The sequence below is a fragment of the Dromiciops gliroides genome, chromosome 2 (genome assembly GCF_019393635.1).
Source record: "Dromiciops gliroides isolate mDroGli1 chromosome 2, mDroGli1.pri, whole genome shotgun sequence".
Taxonomy (NCBI): domain Eukaryota; kingdom Metazoa; phylum Chordata; class Mammalia; order Microbiotheria; family Microbiotheriidae; genus Dromiciops; species Dromiciops gliroides.
Window position 1 is genome coordinate 111,201,053 of NC_057862.1, and position 27,194 is coordinate 111,228,246.

Here is a 27,194-nt window from a genome sequence, read left to right on the forward strand (position 1 = left end):
GATGAGGGGAGATGGTTTCTAGGAAGTAAAAGGAGTGCTGACTGTTCTCTGATATGTCAAAATTCACACCAGACCAGGGAAATCAGACGAGGCTCTTCAGGGCTGGTGATATAGTACCATATCTATTGGATTCTGAGGGGTTAGTTTACAAGAATGTAGAAAAGCATACCCATATTTCAGTATTTCACTTGATAAGATTGCACCTGCTACTGGAGTGTAATATAGTAGTTGGCTAAACAATTGTGTTACATTGTGCTATCCTAACAGTTAGGGAACTAATATAGTCTCAATGTCATTTTGGGCCAGCAGATTCAAGTCTGACCTTGGCAAAAGACCTAACTAGGGGTTATTTGGTAAAGACCCAGTTCATACCTCCTCTAATAGTCAACGCTTTTTTTCTGTAAGAAAGGCAGGTTGGGATAAATTATGTCTGTATCTTTCTTAGTCTTATTGCTTTTCTTTTCTTTCCTCTTCTTTTCTTTTCTTTTTTCTTTTTTTTTTTTTGATTCAAGGCATTTATTTTAACAAACAGTTGACTCCTCAAGATGAACTAGATGCCGCAACAGCTGCTCTCTTGGGTTTAGGTGTTGATCCTTCACGGAATCCATTCTTGAATCGGTGGTAGACAATTTTTAGGTGCCTCATTCGACCAGTACCAGTAGTGTTGTGTTGCTTAACCTTTGCACTCCAATTATACTTTCTCTTGAGTTTGGCAGGATACCTGCATTTTCCACAGGTTGACTTCTGAAGATGATACGCCTTAGAGCCACAGCGACGGCACAAAGTGAGCGTCGTATTCCGGCGCTTACCAAACAAAGATATTCCCTTCGTCATCTTCCTTCTGCCTCCAGGACCAAAGAGAACCAGTCTTGTTACTTTTCACTGCTATCACACTGCTCTATTCTAGATAGGCCAGAATCTGCTTGTTTCATTTAGTGCTTTTTTTTCCCCAGGTCCTAACCATCTTAAGGATCATAATTTTCTCCTGTTAGTAAATTTTTCTTTCAAAATTCTTTGTTGAAAAAGAGGAGAGGACTTTTTAGTACCTGGCTCATACTTTCTTGAAATGGCCTTTTCCAATTCTCCAAATGGCCTTTCTTAATTTTCTTTGGAGAGAGTTTGAGGTTGGATCTTGGTAATTGTAGAAGAATACCCTAGTTGTAATCTATGTGAAATTCTTTGCAGTTTCCCCTCTCAAATATTTGCTGGGTACTATTTCTGCCTCCATTATAGTTCTACACCAATGCTTCATGCCAATTAAGAGTGACTGTGGAAGGACATGCTAGGTAAGAGGTTAGGCCCAGGTCCTGATTGTATGTACAGACATATACTCTAAGGACCTGCCTTTTTAGGTTTGGAGAGGTTCATGACTAGAGAACTAGTCACCAGGTGGTGAATTTCTTTGACCACTGCACTTCTGTGAAACCATTTATGGAGGAGTTGTTACTAGCCTTGGTGGATGGAGTACCCATACCATTGAAATCGAGGGTTCTTGAAGAATTGAAGTAAGGATCTCTGTTCTTTTCCTGCTGTCTACCTCAAGAGACATGTTGGGATTCATGTCTTTTCATCCTTATGCAGAAGCAGATCCTTTTTACTCTATCTCCTAAGGGCTTTCCCCTAAAATTCCCCAGGTCTTCCCTTCCCTATGTGGTACCCTTTTCATTCCTGGAAGCTTACTTCTCAGCTGTTAAAGAGAATAAATTTGTTATTCCGAATTTTCTTAGCAGAGGAATTAGGAGATTTGGTTTTGGTCCCAGTTTTACCACTAGCTAGTTGTAAGTAAGTAATTTAAAATCTTTACTCCAAACCAAATTGAATCTTGCATAATTATAATGACAAATTTTGACTGTGGAAAAGAGTTGAGAAAATGCTTTATTTCCCTTCATTGCAGAGGTGGGGGATGATGGCTATAGAATGGTACCTAGACTGTCAGATATTGGTTTTGCTGAGCTGCCTTTTTTTCTTCTTTTTTTTTGGGGGGGGGGGCAGGGCAGTGAGGGTTAAGTGACTTGCCCAGGGTCACACAGCTAGTAAGTGTCAAGTGTCTGGGGCTGGATTTGAACTCAGGTCCTCCTGAATCCAGGGTTGGTGCTTTATCCACTGCGCCACCTAGCTGCCCCCCTCTTTCTTTTTTAATCTTTGTTTTAACAAGAGAGGTCTCAGACTCACAGAGCAGGAGCCAGTGGGACTGGATATATTAGGAAATGAATGAGATGTAAAAGCAAAAGTCATCAGTAAAAAAATTAATTAAAATTAAGGACACTGCTAAAATTTACCTAAGACAATTTTGTCATACATAAAATGGATACCATTTTTGTATAGTCTACCTCACAAGGTCACTGGTAGAATAAAATGAGAAAATGTATAAAAGAAAGCTATAAAAAGTTTTAAAAAATCACTAAAAAAAAATCACGAGGTATTTTTATTATTGAGAATCATCAGGGAGAATTGGATAGTCTTCCAGCATGTAGCACAGTCTTCTTCAGCCATAGGAAGCACTGATTGATTAATTGATTTGAAGACCTGGGTTCAAGTTCTGTCTCTGACACATCCTAGCTGTGTGACCCTGGGAAAATCACTTAACTTCTCAATGCCCCGACAACTCCCCAAGACTGTATGTTGTAGAACAGTTGTTGATCTGTTTGGAAGAGGTTGTTTCCTCGCTGGGAGCTTATTATACCAGTGAAATCTCAAATGTGTGTGTGTGTATACATATAATTATTGGCATCAAATTTAGAGCTGGAAAGCACGAGTGTTCATCTAGTTTGACCTCCTATTCAGATAGGAGGAGTTAGTGTGTTTTTTATTATGCAAACATTACCATATTTGTCATTTTATATAAGAAAACTTGATTAAAAGAAAAAAATGAAAGTAAAAAAAATAGCATGCTTCTGTCTGTTTCATCAATATCAGTTCTTTCTTTGGAGGTGGATAGTATGTTTCATCAATAGTCCTTTGGGATTGTCTTGGATGATTGTATTGTTGAGAATAGTCGGTCACTCACAGTTCTTCAAACAATATTGCTGTCTCTGTACAGTGTTCTCTTGGTTCTGCTCACTTCACTATATATCATTTCATACATGTTTTTCCAGGCCTTTCTGAAGTCATCCTGCTTGTCATTTCTTACAGCACAATAATATTCCATCACCATCATGTACCACAGTTTGTTTAAGCCATTCCCCAATTGATGGGCATTCCTTTGATTTCCAGTTCTTAGCCACCACAAAAAGAGCTGAGGAGTTAGTTTTTTAGCAGATGCATCAGGGTCCCCAGGTTACTGTCTTCCATCCTTATTTTCTCCTGGTTATGCCTTGGATGACTTTTCTGTAGTTTTCTTTGGATTTTTCAGATTGGGGATCTATGTGGCTATTTGTATCTAGCATTCCTAACTTCTCTTCTTTCCTTTTTGTTGTTCCTGCCCTTGCTGCCCACCTCCTCTTTCCCCTTCCCTCTCCCTGTTGAGTGTTGTCTGTCAGTGTCACTAATGTGATGGTTCCTTTTCTCTCCCTTTGATGAATGATGAAACCAAGGGAGTCCAGCAGCAGACCCACAAGAAGATGACAGTTCCTTTTCCTCCCTGTACTGGCTGTGCACAAAAATCTTTTCCTTTAGAAAAACCAACCTCCCTTTCCCAAGTAAGCTTGGCATCTGTTTCCTTAGAATTATAAGAATTAATTTAATTCCAACAAATTAATGACTGTATTCAGCATGCATTTTTGAAGCTTCCTCTGTGTGTCCAGGATTGTGCTACTTTGCCATCCTAGATGAGGGTGTAGAAGGATATTTGGGTGACTCAAGATGTGCCTCTCCTTGTGCTTCTTACCTTCTTATTTAAAATAATTTAAATAGAAACTGAAAACTGAAACTCTTTTATTTATTTTTTAATGTTTTGTCCAAGGTTCTTTTACTTATACATTCAGTTGCTCAGAGTATGGAATATAATCCTCCAAGCCTGAGCCCTATTCGGGGTATTAGTGACTGAGAGCAGTGAGACAGTAAATCTCATAGGGGCCCACATTATTGTGTCATTTTTTTTTTTTTGGTGAGGCAGTTGGGGTTAAGTGACTTGCCCAGGGTCACACAGCTAGTAAGTGTCAAATGTCTGAGGCCAGATTTGAACTGAGGTCCTCCTGACTCCAGGGCTGGTGCTCTATCCACTGCACCACCTAGCTGCCCATACTGTGTCTTTTTTTCATGGCCCCTTGCTCTCATTCTGGTTAAACAGCATTGGGCAGGAGGAAGTTTGTTTATGAATTGAGTACATACAGTTTATACCTTAATATTTGTTGACTTGTGTTCATAGCCTCTAGTAAGGCTAGACATATAGTCAGTTCTTAGTAAAGAATGAGTAATTCAGTCAACAAGCATTTATTTAGCTCCTCTTCTGTACCAGGCATTATGTTAGGCAGTGGTAATTCAAAGACAGAAATGAACCAGCTCCTGCCTTGGCCTTAATGATTGCTGAGTCTTTAGGGGTTCAGTGGCTCAGACAATTTTTGAAGCCCTAGCTCCATAAAAGCTGCTTGCTCGCGTCTTTCCTGGATCTAGCCCTTCTTTATTTTGTTCTCCTATCACTGGGGCCAGCTGAAGTCCAGTCTTCTCCATGGAGCCTTCTCTGATGATGCCATCTCACAGTTGTCTTTTTTTTTTTTTTTTTTTAGTGAGGCAATTGGGGTTAAGTGACTTGCCCAGGGTCACACAGCTAGTAAGTGTTAACTGTCTGAGGCCGGATTTGAACTCAGGTACTCCTGACTCCAGGGCTGGTGCTCTATCCACTGCGCCACCTAGCTGCCCCCAGTTGTCTCTTTTCTGAAGTCCAGTACCAATGGGTGGTATTTAACAAGGGCTTGTTGAGTTGAATTAAATAGTTGAAAAGTTGTAGTTTCCTTATCTACTAAATTCGAGGCCCTTAAGACCTAGACCAGATGGCCCTCCTATACCAACTTCTGATTGGCACAGCTCTTTCTGATTTGCTTTTTCTAATATGCTGTGAGTAAGGAAACCAGATAGTTATGCTTATTATAGTTGTATGTAAAATTCAACAACAAAAATTTATGGAGTAGACTAACTCAGTATTGTTGTGAAGTTGTGTGATCATTTATGTGAAGCATTTTGAAGTGCTTTTGAAATTCATTTATTATTATCATTAGCACATGTAATGTTTATTGACTGATGTGTAAGGCACCAAGCTAAAGTAAGAGTGAATGAACTCTAGGGAAGGGCCCAAGGTGCTCTCATATGGGCAAAATACATGAATTTTGGTAATGGAATTCATGACCTCCACCTTAGTTGTTCAGTGACATTTTTTATTTCCTTCCTGGTTCTCAGTTGTGTTTCAAGTGGATAATATTGTTACTGTAGTTAACTTTTCATATAGTCAATAGCCAGTAAACATTTGTTAAGTACGTACTATGTGTTAGGCACCTTGCCAAGAACTTGGGATAGAAGAAGAGGTAAAAGACAGTCCTTGCTCTCAAGGAGCTCAGAATCTAATGGGGGAGACGACAAACAAACAAATGTGTACAAACAAATTATATGCATGCTAGATAATAAGTAAATAAAAAAGCAAAGGCATGGGACAGCTAAATGGTGCAGTGGATAAAGCACCGGCCCTGGATTCAGGAGTACCTGAGTTCAAATCCGGCCTCAGACACTTGACACATACTAGCTGTGTGACCCTGGACAAGTCACTTAACCCCCATTGCCCTGCAAAAAAAAAAAAGGAAAGGCACAAGAGGAGTTGGGAAAGACTTCGTGTAGAAGATGAGATTTTAGTTGGAACTTAAAGGAAGCCAGTAGCTGGAGAAGAAAGAGCATTCCAGGCATCAGGAATAGCCAGAGAAAATTCCAGTAACTGTGATGAAATGTCTTGATCATGGAGTAGCAAGGAGACCATTGTCACTGGAAGGAAGAATGCATGGTAGTTGTTCTGTTATTTCAGTTGTATCTTATTCTTTGTGACCCCATTTGGTGTTTTCTTAGCAAAGATTCTGGAGTAGTTTGCCATTTTCTTCTCTAGCTCATTTTACAAATGAGAAAATTGAGGCAAATAGGGTTAAATGACTTGCCCAGGGTCACATAGCTAGTGTCTGAGGCCGGTTTTGAACTCAAGAAGATGAGTCTTCCTGACTCCAGATCTGGCACTCTATTTCCCTCCACCACCTAGCTATCCCATATGTGGTAGGGAAAAAGGTATAAGAAAAATGGGAGAGGTAGGAGGGGGCTAGATTATGAAGGGTTTTGGATACCAAACAGAGGATATATGTATTTGATCCTGGAGGCAATCGAGAGCCACTGGAGTTTATTGAGTATGGATATTTGTATAACATGGTCATACCTGCACTATAGGAAAATCACTTTGGTGACTGAATAGAAGTTGGATTGCAGTGGGGAAGACTTGAGGCAGGCAGACTCCCTAGTAGGCTGTGGTATAGTGAAGGCATGTGGGCCTGTACTAGAGTAGTGATAGTGTTAGAGGAGAGAAGGGGGCTTATTGAAAAGATGTTGCAAGGGTGAAATTTGTAGGCCTTGCCAACAGACTGGATATGGAGGCTATGTGAGAGATAGTGAGGAGTCAAGGATAACACCTAGATTATGACCTTGAGGGAATAGGAGGATGGTGTTGCCCTCAAGAGTGTTTGGGAAGTTAGGAGGTAGGGGAAGATTCAGGGGGAAAGATACTGAGTTCAATTTGGGACACTTTGAGTTTAAGATGTCTACTGGAGGTGGCAGCTAAGTGGCGCAGTGGATAAAGCACTGGCCCTGGATTCAGGAGTACCTGAGTTCAAATCCGGCCTCAGATACTTGACACTTACTAGCTATGTGACGCTGGGCAAGTCACTTAACCCCCATTGCCCCACCAAAAAAAAAAAAAGATGTCTACTGGACATCCAGTTGGAGAATATCTGCAGGGCAATTGGAGATTCGAGATTGGAAGTCAACAGAAAAGTTAGAGAAGAATAGGTAGATTTGAGAATAATCAGCATAGAGATGGTAATTAAGTCCATGTTAGCTGATAAGATAACCAAGTGAATTAATACAGAGAGGAGAGAAGAGGGTGAGGATAGAACCCTGTGGGACAGGAACAGTTAGAGGACATGAGCTGGATGAGGATCCAGCAAAGGAGCCTGAGAAGAAATGATCCAATTGATAGAAGAACTGGGAGAGAGTGTCTCAAAAACATAGGGAGAAGAAACTGTCAAGGAGAAGAGGATCATCAGTGTTGGGTTGAAGGCCACAGAGATGTCAAGGATGAGAATTGAGAAAAGGCCACTGAATTTGGCAGTTAAGAGGTCACTGGTAACTTGAGAGAGAGCAGTTTTAGTGAAATGATGAAGTCAGAAGCTGAAGTATAAGAGGTCAAGAAGAGAGTGAGAAGAGGGAAGGGGGAGGCATCTTTTACAGACAGCTTTTTCTTTTTCTTTTTTTTTTGGTGGGGCAGTGAGGGTTAAGTGACTTGCCCAGGGTCACACAGCTAGTAAGTGTAAAGTGTCTGAGGCTAGATTTGAACCCAGATCCTCCTGAATCCAGGTCCAGTACTTTATCCACTGTGCCACCTAGCTGCCCCCAAGGACTTTTTTGATATAATATAAATTTATTTATTTAGAATTTCCCCCAAGTTACATGTAAAAACAAATTTTCACATTGATTTTTTAAAACTTTGTGTTCCAAATTCTCTTTCTCCCTCCTTCCTCACCCCTCCCTAAGAAATCAAGCAATTCAATATAAGTTATACATGTGCAGTCTTGCAAAACATCTCCACCTTAGTCAGATTGTGCAAGATCAAGTGAGGACTTTTTGAGCATGAGGGAGACATGGGCATGTTTATAGGCAACAGAGGAGGAGCCAGTAGACAAGGGGAGATTGAATATAAATGATTGAGTAGGGATATCAGTCAGTCAGCTGGACATAATTCACTCTTTACAAGGATGGTATCATTGGTACAAAATAACCTACATCAAAAATCTGTGTTACAGCCTTCCATCAACACTTATAGAGATCTGGGAAACATAGACTCAAGTTTAGAGAATCCTCTTGTAAGTCCTTTTGCTGTATTCCTCAAAGCCATACCTTCAGTGTGGTATTCTGCTGTGCTCCCTGTAGAGCCCCGAATCTCTCTCTCTCTCTTTCTTTACTTATTGCATCCAGTCTCTCTTCAGTTCCTGATGGACATCCCTAAGCCCTTGCAGTTCTGTGGACACTGAAAATAAAGGTCCTGATCCTCTCATCCTCAGAAACTTACAAGGTGCTCCTTTACCTAAGGAGGAGGGGGAAGGAGGTGGAGGCTGAGGGGCTCCCTCTCCTCTGAGCAACTTCTCAGGACCTTGGCTGGAACTGCTTTCTCCTGCCTCTCCATTTGCTCAAAATCTTTTGAGTTGTCAACTACCTTCTGATTTTGAACAAATCTCCTAGGGTGTGTCCAAGTCTCTCACCCAATTGGAATAGACTTTCTGTCAACCTTACTCCAGTTCATCTAGGACTTTTTTATCCTAACTTAGTCTAAAGCCTGTGTTTGTTGATTCCATAGAAAAGTATTCATATATGGTGAAGGGATTGTGACTTAGCATCTTGACACTTTACATGGGGGTGGCATGATCTGATTGATTTACTCAGTTGACCTCACCACTCTTACACAGACATAAATAGGGAATAGGCATCCATCCATCACCCTCACTTTCTGTGTTCATCTGAGTTGGGTACAGACTTATGTTCATACTGGATTCCCAAATCCCAACTCAGCTGAAATGTGTGATTCACTCTTGTCTTCCTAGCCTAATGTGATTTGCCAGTGTCACACAAAGACTTGAAAATTTTAAAGATGCATCACCATGAACTGTATAATCTCTGTGAGAATGAATATCATTCCTCTCCAGGTGGCATAGAAGGAAGTTAAGGCACAGAGAAGGAAGATGAACCCCATGGTTAGGCTAAGCAGGCCATCAAGGTGTCTCTCTTGCCTGCTGTATCAGTGCCCTCATTAGTAGGCTGGATCCTGGTCATACTGAAGGAGAGCAGTGTTGAGTTGGGGCAGGTATCTGGGACACAGCTGCACACTACAGGTCTTTGGCTAGTAGCTATCTATGCTGTGAAATTTAGTAGTTGGGAAGTATCCTCACTTTTTGGCAGCCATGATTGAGGGTGTGGTAGAAATAAGTTGTGAGAATAGTGGAGTGAGGGGGCTTTGAAAGCTCTGGAATGAGGTATTACATCCTGTTGCAAACGCCTCTTACCATACTTGTCTTATGAATCAGTAAAACCTTTCAGCTTGCAGAGCTAACTGCCTCGAAACTTTTTACACCAGCCCTGGAGGGCTATGCTAGAAAGTGGCTGCCCATATTACTTACCTTTTCCTATTTTTTCTCGTAGGGCAGAGGAGGCCACAACTTGACCTTCCTTTGCTATCAGATTCTTTGTTTTCCTCCAAGAATATACATAGAACCACTTAGCCCAGTCACTTCCCTGTTTCTGGATAGTACTTGGTGTCATGTGAGCAAGTGTGGTCAGGAAACTTTCCCAAGACACTTGTGCTTTTAATCCCTTCTCTCAGTTCCTTGGGACTACCTCCAACTTGTGTCATTAGGGAAATATATGTGTGGTGTAGGTGTAGAGATTTAGTCCTGTTATTAAACATATAATATAATGTTGTGTGACTTTGCTTACTGCAGTAGCTTATTTGTTTGTTTAATTTTTTTGAGAGCATGGAGGGGTGAGTTCAAACCTTCATGAAAAGTACCAATTCAGATTTGCGAAGTGAGTTGAGGCCTCTGGGGTTTTTTCTAGAGTTGCTGTTCCTTCTTACTTCATTCCTTCCAGAGGTAAGGGGGGAGCCTGGAAAGAAAAGCAGTCACTGTGTACTCTGGCTTGGGCGTGGGTTTCTGGAGAAAGCAGGGTATCTATGTCTAGTAGCCATGGCTTCAGAAATACAAAGTTTATAGAGTGTGTGCGTGTGTGCTTGTCAGCATACGCCATCTTGTTGAAATATGGCTTTTTAAAAAAAAGTGGGATGTAACTGTTGCTGTAGTCTTTTTTTTTTATTTTTTTTTAATGTATGAGGTATTTTATTTTTTCCATTACATGTAAAGATAGTTCTCAACTTTTGTTTATACATGCTTTACAATTTCAGATTTTTCTCCCTCCCACCCCTCCCTCCCCCCCTCCCCTAGACAGCAGGTAATCTGATATAGGTTATATCTATATATCTCTATACATAAACATATAGATATATATATATATATACACACACATATATACACATAATAACATTAATCCTATTTCTGCATTAATCCTGTTACAAGAGAAAGAATCAGAGCAGTGATGCAAAACCTCAAAATAGAAAAAAAAAACAACAGCACCCAAAACAAAAGAAATAATATGGTTCAATCAGCATCTATACTCCACAGTTCTTTCTTTCTTTTTTTTTCTTGGATTTGGAGATCCTCTTCTATCATGAGTTCCCTGGAACTCTTCTGTACCATTGCATTGGTGAGAAGAATATAGTCCATCACAGTAGGTCAACACTCAATGTTGATGATACTGTGTACAATGTTCTTCTGGTTCTGCTCATCTCACTCATCATCAGCTCACGTAAGACCCTCCAGGTTTCTCTGAACTCTTCCTGCTCATCATTTCTTACAGCACAATAGTATTCCATTGTATTCATATACCACAACTTGTCCAGCCATTCTCCAATTGATGGGCACCCCCTCAACTTCCAATTCCTTGCTACCACGTAAAGAGCAGCTATAAATATTTTTGTACATGTGGGTCCCTTTCCCCCTTCCATGATTTCTTTGGGCAAAAGACCTAAAAGTGGGATTGCTGGGTCAAAGGGTATGCACAGCTTTATCGCCCTTTGGGCATAATTCCAAATTGCTCTCCAGAATGGTTGGATCAGTTCACAGCTCCACCAACAATGCATTAGTGTTCCAATTTTCCCACAGCCTCTCCAACATTTATTATCTTCCTTTTTTGTCATTTTAGCCAATCTGATAGGTGTCAGGTGGTACCTCAGAGTTGTTTTAATTTGCATCTCTCTAATCATTAGAGATTTAGAGCATTTTTTCATATGGGAATAGATAGCTTTGGTTTCTTCATCAGAAAACTGCCTGTTTATATCCTTTGACCATTTCTCAATTGGGGAATGACTTGGATTCTTATAAATTTGATTTAATTCCCTATATATTTTAGAGATGAGGCCTTTATCAGAAGCACTGGCCTCAAAAATTGTTTCCCAGCTTTCTGCCTCCCTTCCAATTTTGGATGCATTGCTTCTGTTTGTACAAAAAATTTTTAATTTAATATAATCGCTGTAGTCTTTTTTAATGATAGTAACATTTTAAAGAATGGAAAAGAAGCAGTGAACTTTCAAGTTGGATTTTGGGGGTTCCCAGTGGGGTCATTTGATTTTGCTTTGTCTAGCTTTTTTTCTTTTTCATTTAAGAAGGTTTGAGCCATTGGCTTTTATTTCTGCCTGTTGGTGAAGACATAGGGTTTTAGGTCAGTATCTAACTGCAGTAACTTACAGGAGTGAAGGAGAATTCTGAAGGATCCTCAGAGGAGAGAGCAGTAGCCCCTGAGGAAAAGAACACTAGACCCTGGTAAGCTGCTGGTGTGGCCTTTCCCTTACTTACATTGTGGCGTGTTTAGATTGTTGGATGTCTCTGTGACTAACTCCCAGTAGAATTTCTCTGCTTTTCCTTTCCATCAGCTGCATCAGAGGGGTCCATCCTGTGGTTTATGGAGAGATGACTTGGACCCTGAGGATGAGTGATATTTATGTTTCTCTTTGACCCTGAGTTGAATAAAGACTTAATCCAGGGAGCCTGTCTATACATTACAGTTCCTGTGATAAGAGAAATAACAAAGGATATTGTGGGAGTTTGGATGGAAGAGGAGCTATGAGAGCTTGGAGAAGGAAACCCTGTATCTTGCTGAGCTAGTATCAAATTAGGATTATAGTTAAAGAGGAATAAGTCAATTAAATCTGAATCCAGTATATTACAGGAAAGGAACTCAGGTCGCAGTCCTACTAGGATCCATGCTAGGTACCCTCCGCCCACCAATCCAGGTTGTATGATACCCTGTAGTACAGACAATAACCTTCATGTTTGAGGCTTTGAAGTCCCTCAAGTACCAGGGTAAAGAATGAAGACTGGATAGACTTTAGTCCTGGGGGCCAAACCTCTTGATTCTTGCCCCTCCCTTTTTGTTGGTCGGTCACTGAGAAGTACTTGCTTCTGGAGGAGCTATGTGCCTGAGACTAACAACCACACAAGCCTTTCCTGGCCTGGGACTGATTTTGGGGGCTGATTCCTTCTTTGGTACAGCTGGCAGAGTAGCAAAGAGGTGATTAAAACACAAACAAACCACAAAACAAAAACAGTGGCAGCTGCACAGTGTTGCTCTGTGTACAAATTCAACACATGCGAGTTTTCCTCCTCCCCATAGGCAGGTGCATGCTCTCCAGCTCCCATTCTTACCTTTGAAATTCATGTTCTTGTTTCTCTGTCTCTGTCTCTGTGTGTGTGTGTCTCTCTCTGTCCTCTCCCTCTTCTCTGTTTTTTCCATTTCTGTCTCTAAATTTCATAGGATTATAAATTAAGAGCTGAAAGAAACCTCAGAGGTAATCTAGTCTAATCTCCTTATTTTATAAATGAGAAAACTGAGACCCAGAGAGATTTAAGTGACTTTCTAAAAGTCAAACAGAGTGAATGTCAAAGATAGAATTTGAGACCGTTTCCTCTGACTTCAAATCTAGTACTTTTCCCCTGTACCATACTACGTCTTTCCCCAGATTCAGTTTCTCTGTCCATCTGCAAGTATCTCTCTAGTTTTCTTCTTCTTTTTTTTTTTTTTTTCCCATTTTCCTCCCATCAGGGGGAGGAAGGTAATTTTCCCGGCCTTAGCTGCTGTTGACTTTTGCTGGGGTTTTGCAGTGCGCCTGTGTTTTTCCACCTTTGATCACTGTCCTGCCGACAGATAATTTAGCAATTGCATCCCAGGGTGGAAGTGTGGAGTTAATGTTAAAATTAGTTTTTTTTTTTCCCTTTAAACTTCAGTGGGTGATGAAGCAGAGAGGGAGGTGGGAGGGTGAAGGGGAACCATAAATTCTGAGGCTGGTGTATCTGTTCTTCACTAGGTAGTGGAAGCCTCTGATGTCTCCTCAGCACTTTCATTAACATTTAAATTAAGGGTTTGTTTTCCAGTGAGCTTTACAGGCAGAGTGCTTTCATGGCCTGTCACACGCCATCCCCCCTCCAAGTTAGTGTGTAATTGTAATCCTTGCCCTGTCCCTAACTCAGGCCTGCAACCTGGGGTTCAGAGAGAGTTCCTAAAGGTACAGGAGGGAGCAGAGTACGAATGCTCATCATGAGATGGTGGAGCGGAGTTAGGGCTCTTTCTCTGGTCTTCAGCTAGTTTGCAGTTTTCTATACTTACATAAAGTACCCAGCTCTTTTTGCCTTTTCCCTGGAGCAGTATAGCCAGTGGTTATAGATGGAATTGTTAGAGGTGACCCATAGCATACTTTCTTTTTTTTTTAATAAGCTAGCTTAGGACTTGGGTTGAATTGCTTCAACTTTGCTTTCAGACTTTGATGGTTGATCACCTTCCTCTTCCTCTACTTCCATCTCACTTGAAAATGGTCTCTGCCAGAGGTTTTTAGCTTATTCTCTGACAGTGCCTTTAGGGTCTACGTGTGTATTAGCTAGTGTGTGACAGTGGAAAGAACAGAGGACTTAGAGTTCAAAAACTTGGCTTTGAGTCCCAGACTTGCCACTTAACTAGCCATTTGACCTTGTGCAAATCATTTCGTCTTTCTGTGCCTCTTCTCATCTACAAAATATGATTATAGAATCTGAGTTGGAAGAGAGGGAGCTCAAAAGCCATCTAGTTCAGACTGGGCCTGAAAAAGAAGTCACTGAACAAGTGGCCATCTAGCTTTTGATTGGAGACTTCCCCTGAAGCGGCGTCTTCCACTTTGGGACAGCTCTCATCAAAAACTTTTCTCCTTATATTAAGTTTATATATGAACTTTCTACCTTTGCTCTGAGTTCTCTCCTGTGAGACTAAACAGAATACATTATAACCCTTCAGGTGCCAGAAGACAGTTGTCATGTTCCCTGTAAGTTTTCTCTTCTTCAGTTTAAATCCATTTAGCCAATCCTTTAGGCATATCTTGAGGCTCTTCCCTATTTTGTTCACCATCCTTTGGGTGCTTTCTAATTTATCAGACACTCACACTGCCTCCTACCTGGATTTGGGGAAGAAAGTGCCATATAAATGTGAGCTATTGTTAATGTGAGCCAAAAGCTAAGCATGTGTACATATATGTATGGCATACTATAGATCTTTTGCTCAAAATCTGTCTCCATATTCTTTTACTGGAAAGTGTGCAAGCGTTGTATTATTAGGCTATCACGGTTTGGCTTACTTATTTTGAATATCAATAAAGTACATTGTTTCCCTAGGTGTTGAGAGTCTAAGTTGTTCAGGCGTCTTATGAAGTTTTGGGGAGTCAGTTTATTTGTGCACTTCCTTTTCTGTAGAACTTATAGACGGTGCCAAGAAGAAGTTTTTTGAGCAGGAACACTTTTACTTTTGGTTCAGGAGGGGTCCATGAGCTATAAGTGAGTATCTGTGAGGCTCTTTTATTAGTTCTCAGTTTCCTCATACCATGGCTACTTAAGGCCTCTTTACTTGCCCTTTCACTCTGATCTTTTTTTTTTTTTTTTTTTGGTGAGGCAATGCGGGTTAAGTGACTTGCCTAGGGTCACACAGCTAGTGAGTGTTAAGTGTCTGAGGCTGGATTTGAACTCAGGTCCTCCTGACTTCAGGTCAGGTGCTCTATCCACTGCGCCACCTAGCTGCCCGGCCCTTTCACTCTGGATAGTGGAAGAGAAGGGAGTCAGTGATGGTATAGAGGGAATTTTACAGATGAGAAAGTTTTGGCTCTCAAAGCCTTGGTCAAATGAACTCTAAGGTTCCTTCTGTCTCATGGTCCTCTGCTCCTCTGATTAGATTGGAGAGTGAGGAGTTTGAGGAGCCCCCACTCCATGCATTTTCTGATTCCTTCTTCTGGCTGTGTAAGGCCACCCATAGGTGATTTTGGTTTTGTTCATGAAGCTGAACCCCTCACTCTTCGTGGAAGTTTTAGTCTCTGTTGCAGGTAACTTAATCAGCAGGTGGACATCCTCTTGTTACGGGGACCTGACCATGGGGAGTGTAGAGAGGTGGCTGTATGACCCCTCTGCAGGCGCTTATGAAGCTCAGGTTGCAGGTCTGGCATTCATACTGGACTGGTAGGTGATTAATATGGAGCAAAGGGTCTGCAGAGGCACAGTCAGGGAGGCTTTGGTTCCTCACTGTGAAGACCTTTGGCTCAGAGACTAAACTGATCTCTGTGGCCTGACTCGGCTTGGGGTTTGATCTGTCAAGGCTAAAGAGGGACCTGACGGTAGGGCGGAAGCTTCCAGCTTCATCTGACTTATGACACAGACCCGTTCCAGTGGCCGTGTCAAGAGAACACTCAGATATTTTAAGAGTTTTTCCCACCTGCTGTTCATGACACTCAGATGAGTCCAGAGAAATGTTAATGAAATAGTGCATTTAGCCTGGCTCTGTGTGTGTCTGTGACACAGAAGGAGAAGAGGATCGGTGTTATGGTCAAGGATAGGGTGTGACAGAGCAAGAAAGCTGATGTAGAGCAGCAGGAAGATAGTTCCGTTCTTTGGTAGTTGAGTGGCTATCTGGCCATCTTAGGTAGATTTCTATTTGTGGTCCAGGCTCTGTTACTTATTTTCTTCTGGCTAAATTAGGTTCTGTGACTGTTGTGCTCATATTCCATGCTTACTGGAATCCTGGTACTCAGTCTCCTGGATGGGCAGTGTATAATGATGACTGTATTTCTTTTTTTTTTTTAAATCATAAAAGCACTTTATTATTTTCCAGTTACATGTAAAAATAGTTTTAAACATTTGTTTCTATAAGATTTCAAGTTCTAAATTTTCCTCCCTTCCTCTTTTCCTCCCCCCGCTCTTTTCCCTCCCCCCTCCCCAAGACAGAAAGCAATCTAATGTAGGTTATATGTACAATCACATTAAACATATTTCTGCATTAGTCATGTTGTGAAAGAAGAACCAAACAAAAGGGAAAAACCTCAAAAACTCTGCATCTAGATTCCATAGGTTTTATTTGAGGGTGGGTGGGGGGCGGGGCAGTGAGGGTTAAGTGACTTGCCCAAGGTCACACGGCTAATAAGTGTCAAGTGTCTGAGGCCAGATTTGAACTCAGGTCCTCCTGACTCCAGGGCCGGTGCTCTATCAACTGTGCCACCTAGCTGCCCCTCAGAGTTGTTTTAATTTGGATTTCTCTAATCAATAGTGATTTAGAGCATTTTTTTCATCTGAAAACTGCCTGTTTTTACCTTTGACCATTTCTCATTTGGGGAATGACTTGCATTCTTATAAATTTGATTTAGTTCTAAAATATGTATTTTAGAAATGAGGCCTTTATCAGAAACACTGGCTATAAAAATTATTTCTCAGCTTTCTGCTTCCCTTCTAATTTTGGCTGCAATGCTTCTGTTTGTACAAAACCTTTTAAATTTAATGTAATTGGGGCAGCTAGGTGGCACAGTGGATAAAGCACTGGCCCTGGATTCAGGAGTACCTGAGTTCAAATCCGGCCTCAGACACTTGACACTTAACTAGCTGTGTGACCCTGGGCAAGTCACTTACCCCTCATTGCCCCACTTAAAAAAATTAATGTAATCAAAATAATCCATTTTGCATTTCATAATATTCTCTATTTCTTGTTTGGCCATAAATTGTTCTCTTCTCCATAGATCTGAGAAACAAACTATTCCTTCCTTTCTTAATTTACCTATGGTATCATCCTTTATGTCTAAATCATGTACCCATTTTGACCTTATTTTGGTATATGGTGTAAGATGTTGTTCTGTGTTTATTTTCTGCCATACTATCTTCCAGTTTTCCCAGCAGTTTTTGGAGGACTGTATTTCTTCTAATAGATAACCTGTAGAACAACATCTGATTTTGGATGGTCAAGGACTTAGGGGACAAGTAATAAAAATCATACTGCCCTTGATATTTTTGGACTACCTATCCCTCTTGTTTTTTTTGTTTTTGTTTTTGTTTTTGTGGGGCAATGGGGGTTAAGCGACTTGCCCAGGGTCACACAGCTAGTAAGTGTCAAGTGTCTGAGGCCGGATTTGAACTCAGGTACTCCTGAATCCAGGGCCGGTGCTTTATCCACTGCGCCACCTAGCCGCCCCTACCTATTCCTCTTAACTGGGCACTTGGGGACCTGACTACTTCTCCTTTTGGGATTCCAGGGATAATCCTAAGGGTCTGGGGTTTATAATGCTTTTGCTCATCAGATGCCCTACCCCTACCCTTTATATTTTATTGATTATCAGCCAGTAGCTCAGTTAGCTTTTTGGCAAAGGATTTATTGAGAAGGTCTAAAAACAGTAGTTGGTATAAAACATTTTCCCTAAATAGTAAAGGGAAGGAAGTGTATACTTCCCCTTTGTACATACAAGGTCCCTGGGGATAGTGGGCTCAAACTGATAGTAAAATGGTAGTGAGGCATCAGTGTAGAGAGCATATGTAACAGAGGGATACTTCACAGCTCCTGGTGACTGGAAGTCTTTTCTCTGTTTGTAGAGTCCTCATAAGATTCCCTTTAGTTTAACTCCCACCCAAGTTTAGAGGGTCAATGCTTTTTTTCCAGTACATATCTATCACTCTCTTTTAAGAGGAGGGGTGGGGGCAGTGAGAGAAGAAAGAAGAAGAGGAGGAGAAAGAAGGAGAAAAAGAGAGAAGAGAGAAAAAAGAAGAAATTCTTCTTTGGAAGTGCCCCAAAAGGAGTTAGCAGTGGCTTTCTTTCTTTTTTTCTTTTCTTTTTTTCGTGGGGCAGTGAGGGTTAAGTGACTTGCCCAGGGTCACACAGCTAGTAAGTGTCAAGTGTCTGAGGTTGGATTTGAACTCAGGTCCTCCTGAATCCAAGACCAGTGCTTTATCCACTGAGCCACCTAGCTGCCCCTAGCACCTGCTTTCAAAGAGTTCATATTCTAGTTGAGGGAGATAAAACACCAGGTGTTATTTTATTTTATTTTTTTTTGCGGGGCATTGAGGGTTAAGTGACTTGCCCAGGGTCACACAACTAGGATGTGTCAAGTGTCTGATGCCAGATTTGAACTTAGGTCCTCCTGCATCCAGGGCCAGTGCTTTATCCACTGTGCCACTTAGCTGCCCCTGGAACTGGAATTCTTAGTTTCTGAACTTAAAGGTATCCATCATTAGAGTGCTTCTGTGATAGCTGTCAATTGTTGAACTCCTAAATTGGCTGGTTATTTTATACATGGTTCTATAAAATTTAACAGTTTTCTTCAATCAATCTCAAGATATTTCCTATAAGGTATTTCTTTGTCATCTCTTTTTATCCAGTGACCCAAAGGTATTCCTTTCAAATTGATTAAGGACTTATTTAAACTTATTTTATATTTTTGATTGATTGATTTTGTTTTGGCCTTCTCTGATTTATATTAAGGGGTGGGGGTGGAGAATAGAAGCTCCTACCCTTAAACCTTATACTGTGGTGATACAATAGTCTAATTTTTATAAGGGTCTAGATTGAGACTCAAGAGGCTCAAAGCATCTTTGACTGTTCTCTTTCTTTCTTTCTTTTTTTTTTTTTTTTTAAGGCAATTGGGTTTAAGTGACTTGCCCAGGGTCATACAGCTAGTAAGTATTAAGTATCTAAGGCCGGATTTGAACTCAGGTCCTCCTGAATCCAGGGCCGGTGCTCTATCCACTGCGCCACCTAGCTGCCCCAACTGTTCTCTTTCATCCTACTTAGCCAATCAGTTGCCAAATTCCTAGAATAAACAAACAAAAAAGCATTATTAAGCACTGAACTTTGTGTAGAACATTATGCTATGTATTGGGGATACAAATATAGTAACAAAGACATCCCTGCCTTCAAAGAGTTTACATTTTCAAGTGGGGAAGACAAACAAAGCCTCATGTAGTGTCTAGGAGGGGCATGTCCAGGAACTATGGTAGAGTTTATTTCATCCTGTTTCATGGTTCTAGAACTGGAGGATGGAGGGGATGTAGAGGGATAAAAGGATATTCACATGGGAGCAAGATGGCTTGGAAGACTGTGGAGGAGATGGCAGGAGCATGGGGAGTTAATTACTAATCTACCTCACAACTTGTTTTCTTGAATCTGTCTACACTTTTCCAGTTCCACTGTCACTGTCTTAATTTAGGACTTCATTATCTCTTACCCAGCTTATTAGAATAGCTTTCTAACTGGCTTTTCTTCCTCTGGGCTCTACTTCTCTCCTGTATCTTCTATCCATCCTTTTGACTTTTGTCAAAATAATCTTCCTAGTGGACAGACGATATTGCTCCTGATCACTTGCTGAATAAAGTACTTTATACCAACATTTTTGCTGATATCTTTTGTTTCTATGTCACCTTCATTTCCCAATATATCCCTTCCTCCTTCTCCTTCTAGAGAGCTATCCCTAACAATAAAGGAAAAAAAGAAAGACAATAAGCGGTTCATGGGACTGTGCATACCGTTTGACCCAGTAATACCACTGCTGGTTCTGTATCCTAAAGAGGTCATAGAAAAGGGGAAAGGACCCACATGTACAAAAATATTTCTAGCAGCTCTCTTTGTGGTGGCAAAGAATTGAAAATCGAAGGAATGCCCATCAGTTGGGGAATGGCTGAACAAGTTGTGGTATGTAATTGTAATAGAATACTTTTGTGCTATAAGAATTGATGAGCAGGCAGATATCAGAAAAACCTGGAAAGACTTAAGTGAACTGATGCTGAGTGAAGTGAGCAGAACCAGGAGAACATTGTACACAGTAACAGTGTGATAGACTTGGCTCTTCTCAGCAGTGCCATGACCCAAAACAATTCCAGAGGACTCATGATGGAAAATGTTTTCCACATCCAGAAAAAAGAACTGTGGATTCTGAATGCAGATTGAACCATACTGATTCTATTTTTTTGTTTTTTTTTCTCTTTTTCAAGGTTTTTCCCTTTTGTTCTGATTCTTCTTTCACAACATGACTAATGCAAAAATGTGTTTAATGTGTTTGTACATATGTAACCTATATCAGATTGCTTTGTGTCTTGGGGAAGGGGGAGGGAAGGAAGAATGGGAGAAAAATTTGGAATGAAAAATCTTATGAAAACAAATGTTGAAAACTATTTTTACATGTAACTGGAAAATAACAAAATGCTTTTCTGATTAAAAAACAAAACAAAAGAGAGTAAGCAGTTCAGTAAAACTAACCAATACATCAATGAAATTCAACATTGTATGGCATATTCCATCTCCAAAGCAAAGCAAAGAGGAAGGTACATTCTCTCAACTCTTCTTTGGAGCCAGACTTGGCCATTATCACCACAGGGTTTGGTTTCGGTTTTTCTATTGCCCTTTACATTTACCTCGTTGGGGTTATTGTATATATTGTTTTCCACTCTTTCCATGTTCTTACTATTCACTCGTTTTAATGATATCTGACTTTTTGTGACCTCATTTGGGGTTTTCTTAGTAAAGATACTGGAGTGATACTGGAGTGATTTGCCATTTCCTTCTTCAGCTCATTTGACAAATGAAACTGAGGCAAACAAGGTTAAATGACTTGCCCCAGGTCACAGAGCTAGAAAGTGTCTGAGGTGAGATTTGAACTCAGGAAGTTGTATTCCTGGCTCCAGGTCCAGTGCTTTGTCTACTGTGCCACCACTCTTTCTGAGAATCAAGAGAATTATGTATATTTTCTTCTAGTACAGTAGTACTCCTTTACATTCATGGGAAACACTTTGTTTAGCCATTCTCCTCTGGATGGGTATTTGCTTTGTTCCCAATTTTTTGCTACTACAAAATGGGCTGCTATAAATATTTTGCTGTATGAGGAACCTTTCTTTTTATGTTTGACCCCACTAGCAGTGTTATCTCTGGATCAAAGGGTATGGACATTTTAGTCATTTTCCCATCATAATTTCAAATTGTTTTCCAGAAGAGTTGGACCATTTAATTTAACTTAAAAAAATTAAATTAACTAATTAATTTTTACAGGGCAATGAGGGTTAAGTGACTTGCCAAGGGTCAGACAGTTAGTAAGTATCAAGTGTCTGAGGCTGGATTTGAACTCAGGTCCTCCTGAATCATGGGCCAGTGCTCTATCCACTGTACCACCTAGTTGCCCCTTAATTTAACTTTTAAGAACCTTCACATAGTCTGGTACCAGCCTACCTTTCCAGCCTTATTTTATAGAATGATAGAAAGACATTAGAAATCTCTATTTCTGGGGGACAGCTAGGTGGCTCAATGGATAGAGCACTGGCCCTGGATTCAGGAGGACCCGAGTTCAAATTCGACCATATATATATATGACACTTATTAGCTGTGTGACCCTGGGCAAGTACTTAACCCTCATTGCCCCACCAAAAAAAAAAAAGAAAAAAAGAAAAAGAAATCTCCATTTCAGTCCTCTTATTTTCAAGTGAGGAAACTGAAGCTCAGAGAAGTTTAAATCAAGGTCACACAGGTAGCAAGTGACCTGTAGTTGACAAGCACAGGAATGTATGTAAATAGGCTTTGTAGCTTAATTTGGGTTTATTCCAATTTTTATTATACCGATTTTTGTTTATGCACTTTATGATTGTGTAGGACACATTTATGCCTCAACAACCCATCTAGTCCTTTTGCCTTATTCATCAGACCACTTCTAAAAGATCACCTGTGTTTGTGAATTGGACATCTGCTATAACCTCAGTGGCACCCCCCTCCCCCACCCAGCTACCTCTCTGTGCTATGTTCATTTAGGAATTTGTGATTGTGAGTTCTTTGGAGCTAGGATTTAATTTCCTGTCTCGGGGGTATGTGTGTATATGTGTGTATATATTTGAGTACATGCTGCATTGAAGTTCTCTGTGTGTCACGGGTGCCATATTATATTGAGAGTCATAAGTCTCACTGCTTTTTCTTAGCCTGTCTTTTTTGTCCCTGTCTTTTGCCATGATTTGATAGTAGGTGATCTGTGGTGTAGGATAGGAGTAGGAAGGAGTAGGAGGAGGACAGTCTCACTTAGATATTCCATTGTAGAAGGTATTCAGAAGGAGAGATGAAAGGAAGAGTGAGAGGAGAGTATGTGTATGCAGATAGCTGCAATAATCACAAAGGGAATACTATATGGAGAGTGACTGGCCCAGGAAATTGCTTTTTTGTAGAAGCTTTCCTCTTTTCAAAGTTTACTGTGTAAATTGAAAACATATATGGGGTACAAGAAAAGGTGTAATAGGGCAGGTGGGTTACTAGCGGGAAGGTGAGAATGTCAGAGATTCTCAGAGGGGACTTTTCACAAAGAGGAAATTTTTCAGAAATGAGAGAAAACACGGTGGGAAATTAAAAAGTTCCAGCTGGTATTTTTCTGTGACCCCTCTTCAGTATGTTTGTTCTGAAATTCAGATCCTTCCCCTGCTCAGCCTACCCTGCTGTCTTCTCCATGCCTTTCCTGCAGCAAAGTCATAATCTACTGCTGATGACATCAGATCTGTATCCTGGGAACAATTACTATGGTATCTTAAGTGCAACATCTTGATTTTCACTGCGGGATCAGGAGGAGGTAGAGGAAGAGATGGGCTGGAAAACAGCAGTCCTGTCTAAACTCAAATAATTTCAGTAAATCTCAATGTGCGTTTTGTTGAGGGAGGAGAACAAAACCTATGTGTATCTGAGGGAGCTTACCTTAAAGGCAGTAACTTTGCTTTAAAGAGGCTTTAAAACATGCAATCCAGGCTGAACAGCTTAACCTTATCATATTCTTAAAATTCCTGGTATCCTAGCTTAGGTTTCATAGAATAGAACTGTAGGGCCCTTTGGGATTTTTTTCCCCTGTGATTTTCCTTGCCTCATCTGCCCCATCCAAAGTAGAATTAAGTATAATTTTGAAACTCATCTAAATACTTAATCCTTTGCTTCCAGTGCTGGTGTTTTATTTCTCCACCCAGTCTTCTTTCTTTGCCCATTGGACAGCAGGTGCATATTAGAAGCATGAGACTTTGTCTTCTTTGTGAGAACAGAGTTGGGTGGGAAACCATGAGGAAAGGCAAGAAGACAGCAGGGAGGATACCAGGGGCAGGATAGATAGAAAACTGCAAAAATATGAATGTGCCTCAGTGGTGACATTTTTTCTCTGCATGTGTACACCCATGTTGCACTGAGGACTGTTGCTGAATTTACTGCCTTGTTCTTCTTTGGCTCCCTTTGTCTGAGAATCCCCAAACACTTTGCAAACATTGTTTAAATGTGTATGGCAGGAAGAACAGGGAAAGCAAAAAAAAATGCATTCTTTCTACTTTTAACCATCATGAGTGTTTTGACTTTAGCACAAAGTTTAGAAAAGGATCTTCAGCTCTAGCCATGTCTCTGAGTGAGCCCTCTCTATTTCCCTTCTAACCCCATTGTCTTTTGTTAAGTCATGACTACTTTTTTTTTTGTGAGGCAATTGGGGTTAAGTGACTTGCCCAGGGTCACACAGCTAGTAAGTGTTAAGTGTCTGAGACACTGTACCACCTAGCTGCCCCTAATCATGACTTCTTCTAACTTGAGAAGTATAGCTTCTCAACAAGGAGCTCAACTGTGGATGTCCTCCCCCAAGCTTCAGTCCTGGGCCTTCTTTTCACTCTATACCATCCTACTAGGTAATCATATCAGCACTTATGTTTCAGTTATTATCTCTACATAGAAGATTCCTATATCTATATATCTAGCCCTAGTCTATCTCAAGTCATTCATCTTGAACTGGATGTCCGTAAGCATCTCATACCCATCATGTCCAAAACAAAATTCCTTATCCTTCCCTTCTTTCACCCAGTTCTCCCTTCTTCATAACTTCCCTGTTGCTGTCAAGGGCACCATTGGTTTTGTTTGTTTGTTTGTTTGTTTTGTTTTGGTGGGGCAATGAGGGTTAAGTGACTTGCCCAGGGTCACACAGCTAGTAAGTGTCAAGAGTCTGAGGTCAGATTTGAACTCAGGTCTTCCTGAATCCAGGGTCGGTGCTTTATCCACTGCACCACCTAGCTGCCCCCAAGGGCCCCATTGTTTACCCAGACTTTCACTCCTCCCTCTCACTCATGGCACATATCTGATCAGACTTTACAACATCTCTCTTTATGCCCCTTTCTCTCTTCTCTCATAGCTACCATCCTGCTTCAGATGCTTATCACTTCTTACCTGGACTATTGCATTAGCCTTCTAATTGGTCTCATTATCTCAGGTCTCTTCTACTGTAATCCATTCTTCACTTAGCTACCCAAATGATTTTTCTATAATGTATATCTGACTATATGACACCCCACTGCCCCTGACTCCACAAAGTCTAGCAGCTGTCTTAACACAGGATCAAATAGAGTCCTCTGTTTGATTTATAAAGTTCTTCATAACATAGTTTCTTTATATCTTTCTAGTCTCCTTATGTCACACAATAAATGTTTATTGACTGACTGACTGACTGACTGAAAGGCTTCCTTGACATATTAAGCAAAATATCTTAGCACATACTCTGCACACTCCTACCGATTGAATCTTGGTGTTTTGGAGACCACAGATAGAATCATTGGGGATGCAGCCACAGAATGACATCTGTTTTTCTAGCATGTGTTCATCTCTTTCCTTTTCTCTTGATTCCTTGTGTTTATATTTCAGAATTTTTATTCAGCTCTGGGCTTTTTATCAGAAATGCTTGAAAGTCCTCTTTCATTACAGATCCATTTTTCCCCTGTAGGATTATACTCAGTTTTTCCAGGTAAGTTATTTTTGCCTGTAAACCTAGATCTCTTCCTTTCTGGACTATTATATTCCAAGTTCTCTGCTCATTTATAGTAGTAGCTGCTAAATTTTGTGTTATCTTGACTGTGGTTCCTTGGTACTTGAATTTTTTCCCTTTTATTTCTTGCAGTATTTTTTCTTTGACCTGGAAGCTCTGAATTTTGGCCATAATGTTTTGGGGAGGTCTCATTTTGGGGTTTCTTTTAAAGCAGTGAGCAGCAGATTCCCCCCCCCCCCATGTACCTTAAATGAGAACACAATTCTGAAGGAATAAAATTGAAAGGAACTGCTAGAATAATTCAAAGTTTGTGGATTTATAAAAAAACAAAGTAGACATTCAGTAAACACTACAGATACACATCCTGAGAATTTAGCCTGACATGAATGACCTGAAAATAATAATTCTGAAAGCTACTTTGATTTTATATAAAAGTCATTAATTTTGATATTAGAAAAGGACATTTGAAGTAGTTGCCAAACCTATTCTCTAAGATGAAGGGTTTATACCATGTGACAAAGAAATGGAAGTCAAAACAAATATAAAGTTATATTATGCACTATTGATACATTTTAAAACTAGAACTCAGTGGTTCACACTAGTTGAACATTACTGTTTTTCAGAGAGGAAAAAAAGTAATTATTAAAAGAAGCAAGAAGAATCTTTGGCAGAACACAAGGGTAGGGTTAAAATAGATAGAAGACCAGAATCCAAATAATGAGATTAAATCCATGTAGAGGTGGCCAAAGGAAGTGGGTGTGAAGAGTAGGCAGCTCATAAAGCAACAATAGTCATATTTTATCTATTAATTTACTGTTACACAAATGAAAATACCAAAGTCATTGAAAACTTACCTGTGATAGGGACAAAACCTTCTTACCTATATGTTTATTTAGGATTTTGTAAGTAAAATATTTTAAGAAATTCCAATATCTCAATACTCCAGCTATTTTTATTATTTAAAATTTTTTTTAATTTAAAAAATGTTTAAAATTTTTTTTTATTATTTTTTTTAATCAGCTATTTTTCAAGGAAAATTTATTAACATGAACCTGCTCTTCCTCTGCTGTATCCTTGACCTGTGCTTCTTCCTCCAACTTCCTCTTCCTCCAACTGCTTACGTCTTCTTAGATTTAACTTTAGGTTCATTATCAACAAGTAGTGTATCCAGAAGTAAGCTAACTGGAAAAGTTAAGAATTAAATGTTACTTCCTTGAATACTCACTGTTTTTTTTGTTTGTTTGTTTGTTTTTTTAGTGAGGCAATTGGGGTCAAGTGACCTGCCCAGAGTCACACAGCTGTCAAGTGTCTGAGGTCGGATCTGAACTCAGGTCCTCCCGACTCCAGGGCCGGTGCTCTATCCACTGCACCACCAAGCTGCCCCTGAATACTCACTGTTAACAATTGTACAGTACCTTTAACAGTTGTGTTCATATGACATTACTCCTATGATTGTTCTGTGCATCTGGGTTCAATTCTTCAATTCAACAGTTACAGTTTCATGAATCAATTTCATTTAAAAAAACCCACCACTAGTTTCATCTTAGTGGCACTGTGGCAGTGTGGTTGTCATCAAGCCATCTGCCATGTAGAACCTATTCCCCTTCAGGGGCATTTCAGGAATTGGCCTGTTGATTCAATTTCTACTTTGCCTCTGGTTCTGAAAAGATCTAGGCAGTTTTCTTTTTGAAACATAATCTAGGCTCTTTTTTTGGTCATAACTTTCAAGTATTCTGATAATTCTTGAATTATTTTTGTACTATTTTCCAGGTCAGGTTTTTTTTTTTTTTTTTGGGCGGGGCAATGGGGGTTAAGTGACTTGCCCAGGGTCACACAGCTAGTAAGTGTCAAGTGTCTGAGGCCGGATTTGAACTCAGGAACTCCTGAATCCAGGGCCAGTGCTTTATCCACTGCGCCACCTAGCCACCCCCTCAGGTCAGTTTTTTAAAGCTGTGAGATATGTTACATTTTCTTTCTTTCTTTCTTTTTTTTCCCCATTCTTTAGACTTTGACTATTTCTTGCTGCCTGTGGTGTCATCATCTCCTATTTGGTCAATTCTAATTTTCAGGGAGTTTTTTCTTGTATTAGATTTTATACCTCTTGTTCTAAACCGTTATTTTTCTTTCCATGTCTTTCTGTTATAGTTCTAATTTCTTTTCCCATTTTTTCCCCTAGCATTCTCATTTGTTTTAAAAAATTATTTATTTATCTCTTTAACAACCACAATAAAAATAACAACAACAACAACAGCCTCTTGCTTTATGTCCTTCAGGAATTCTTCTAGAACTTGTGCTTAAGTGGCATTTTTTT

The 27,194-nt window shown here is 40.2% G+C and overlaps 2 protein-coding genes across 3 annotated transcripts in view; one reads left to right on the forward strand and one right to left on the reverse strand.

Moving 5' to 3' along the window:
- FBXW4 (F-box and WD repeat domain containing 4) overlaps nucleotides 1–27,194 on the forward strand; it is a 129,259-nt gene that overhangs the window by 32,405 nt on the left and 69,660 nt on the right. The window lies entirely within an intron of this gene.
- On the reverse strand, nucleotides 541–834 carry LOC122744295 (60S ribosomal protein L37-like). Its single transcript, XM_043989751.1, has one exon. It carries the CDS (start codon nucleotides 832–834, stop codon nucleotides 541–543), a length of 294 nt encoding a protein of 97 aa, XP_043845686.1.

What these genes read in the sequence shown, in the direction of transcription:
- LOC122744295 (XM_043989751.1), bottom strand. Translation starts at nt 834, where the DNA reads ATGACGAAGGGAATATCTTTGTTTGGTAAGCGCCGGAATACGACGCTC.